Source organism: Penaeus vannamei, chromosome 24 (genome assembly GCF_042767895.1).
Source record: "Penaeus vannamei isolate JL-2024 chromosome 24, ASM4276789v1, whole genome shotgun sequence".
NCBI classification, from domain to species: domain Eukaryota; kingdom Metazoa; phylum Arthropoda; class Malacostraca; order Decapoda; family Penaeidae; genus Penaeus; species Penaeus vannamei.
Genome location: NC_091572.1, coordinates 11,160,298 through 11,163,126, shown reverse-complemented (window position 1 = coordinate 11,163,126; position 2,829 = coordinate 11,160,298). Strand labels below are relative to the sequence as shown.

At 38.8% G+C, this 2,829-nt stretch overlaps 1 protein-coding gene across 3 annotated transcripts in view; it reads left to right on the top strand.

Moving 5' to 3' along the window:
- The window catches only part of LOC138866099 (growth hormone secretagogue receptor type 1-like), a 247,555-nt gene extending 244,815 nt beyond the window's left edge, over positions 1-2,740 (top strand). For all 3 annotated transcript variants that reach the window (XM_070138001.1, XM_070137999.1, XM_070138000.1), the window contains 2 exons: positions 583-695; positions 2,200-2,740. In XM_070138001.1, the coding sequence (XP_069994102.1) occupies positions 583-695; positions 2,200-2,518 (432 nt within the window). In that variant the 3' untranslated portion in view covers positions 2,519-2,740. The remainder of the gene's footprint in view (positions 1-582; positions 696-2,199) is intronic.
- Positions 2,741-2,829: the final 89 nt, after the last annotated feature.

Below are 2,829 nucleotides of genomic sequence, written 5' to 3'. Positions count from 1 at the left end.
TTTATGCTGACACAATGCTGTAGGAAGTCCGAGCAAAAATTTCAAGCTCGAAAAATATGGTTGATGAAATGGTCCAATTTTGCTTCTCTTATTTTTGTGTATATTTTGAAAATTCTTTATGATTGTGATTCTTAAAATCTCGTCATTTTACACATATACGCACGCAGATATGGACACACATTCACGTGCACAAACAGACACAGGAACACACACACATATGTATTCATATACGTATGTATGTATATGTTTATATATATGTGTGTGTGTTGTGTGTATGTGCGTGTGTGCGTGCGTGTGTGTGTGTGTGTGTGTGTGTGTGTGTGTGTGTGTGTGTGTGTGTGTGTGTGTGTGTGTGTGTGTGTGTGTGTGTGTGTGTGTGTGTGTGTGTGTGCGCGTGCGCGCGTGTGTGTGTGTGTGTGTGTGTGTGTTTATATATATGTGTGTATGTGTGTGTGTATACGCGTGCGTGTGCGTACATGCCTATATCAATCTGTCTGTCATTCCGCCTGTGCTTGTGTGTGCGCATATCAATGACCTCGCGCCAAGACCAGGCCTGACCCGCCTCCGCTCCCCCCCCCCCAGGAGGTCCACTTCAACCTGCTCTACGCGACCCGCACGCTCGTCTACGTCAACTCCGCCATCAACCCCGTCCTCTACAACATCACTTCGTCCAAGTTTCGCGGAGCATTTTTCAGGTTGGTTTTATTGCTTTTTGGTAGTGTTATGTTTATGTTGTTGTTGGTATGATTATTATTATTATTATCATTATTATTATTATTATTATTATTATTATTATTATTATTATTATTATTGTCATTATTATTAACATCCTTATTATTATTATTATTATTATTATTATTATTATTGTTATTATTATTATTACTATTATTATTATTTTTATTATTATTACTAATATTATTATTATTATTATCATTATCATTATTATTATTATTATTATTATTATTATTATTATTATTATCATTGTTATTATTATTACTATAATTATCATAATGCCATCTTTACTATTATTAGTATTAGTGTTAGTATTATTATTACCATTATCATTATTTTTTCATTATCATTATTATTATTGTTATTGTTATCATTATCATTATTATTGCAATTATTATAATTTTATTGTAATTATCATAAAAGAATGATATTATTATTATTATTATCATCATTATCATTATCAATATTATTGTTGTTATTGTTGTTGTAATTATTGTTATTATCATTGTTGTTATTTTCCAGATTGTCATCATTATTATTTTTATTATTACTATTTTTGTGATGATCATTATTATTATCATTACTATAAGTAGTCGCATGTACTAGGAGTAGTAGTTGAAGTATCATATCTTATTGTTGATGTCATTACCTTTATAATGTTCTTTATTATCATCATTATTTCTATCATTACTATTAATATTATCAATTTTACTATCTTCATTATCATTGCTATTTTATTGATACTTTTTATATCATTATCATTATCATCATCATCACCTTCATCGTTATCATTATCATCGTCATCATTGATATTAGTTTAGTTGCAATGATTCTATTTTCTTGGGGAATATCTGAAAAAAAAAAAGTTTGATGTAGGATTAGGAAATATGATGATTAACTATTTAGATAATCTGTGAAATAAATATTTATTCATTTATTCGTACATTAACATACTCTCAAAGCTCTATGTTTCATTCAGCTGAAGTATGTTCACCCTTTCCTTTCTCTCCCTTTTCTCTTCTCACACATTTCCTCTTTATTTCCCTTTCTCTCCTTCTCTCCTTTCACTCTGTTACTCCTCTCATCGTCTGTCCTCCTTTCCCTTCCTGTCCCTTCCATTTTTTTATTATTATTATTTTTTATCTCCTTTGGTCTTTTTCTCTTCCCCTCTCTCTCTCTCTCTCTCTCTCTCTCTTTTTTTCTTTTTTTTTTTTTTTTTTTTTTTTTTTACTTCCCATCGTCTACCTCCCTTGTCCTTTTTCTCCTTCAATTTCACCTTTCTTTGCCACTCTTTCTTCCCTTCCTCTCCTCCAGTTCCTCCCTTCCCTTCCCCTTTCCCTCCAGCCCTTCCTTTCCTGCCCTCCTTCCCCTCCACCTTTCCCTCCAGTCCCCCCTTCCTGCCTCCCTCCCCTTCCCTTCCCTTCCTTTCCCCTCCCTCCCTCACTAACCCGCCCCTCTCTCCCTCAGGCTCCTCGGCCTCCGCGGCGCCGACGGCACGACCTCCTCGACCCACCAGACGACCACGACCACGACGGCCAGCGCCTCCCTGTCCAGCACCCTCAACAAGCGCCACCCGTGGAAGAGCCAGAGGCTGCTGGTGCGCTGCAGCTACACGTGTCTCAGCTGGGAGGGCGAGACGCGGCCGCTGGTGGACCGGCGGCCCGCCCGAGCGGCCACCTGGGCCAGCACCAACGCCGCCATCCAGCAGAGCCCGGCCGCCAGCCCGTTCCTGGCCAGGGCGCCGTGCACGCGCGCTGCGGTCAAGGAGGCCGAGAGCTTCGTCTGAGGAGACAGCGAGGAGGATTCCGACGGAGCGCCCTGCTCGCCTCTGCTTCCTCTTTCAAACCCGGGAATTTACGCTTTCGGTGTTCCGTGTGCGTGGGTGTGCGTGTATGTACGTGCGTATGTGTGTGTGTTTCACCTTCGTTGTAAATATGTTATTCGATATATTGCGCAGATCTGTTATACTTAAGATATTTGGCTACAGTAAATTCATAATGTACTGAAATGTTTAAATATTTCCTTACACCGTTGCCTCATAAGTGCAAACACACGGAAAAATAATAACCAGCAGACGACACCAAAGAGCGCAAAAGT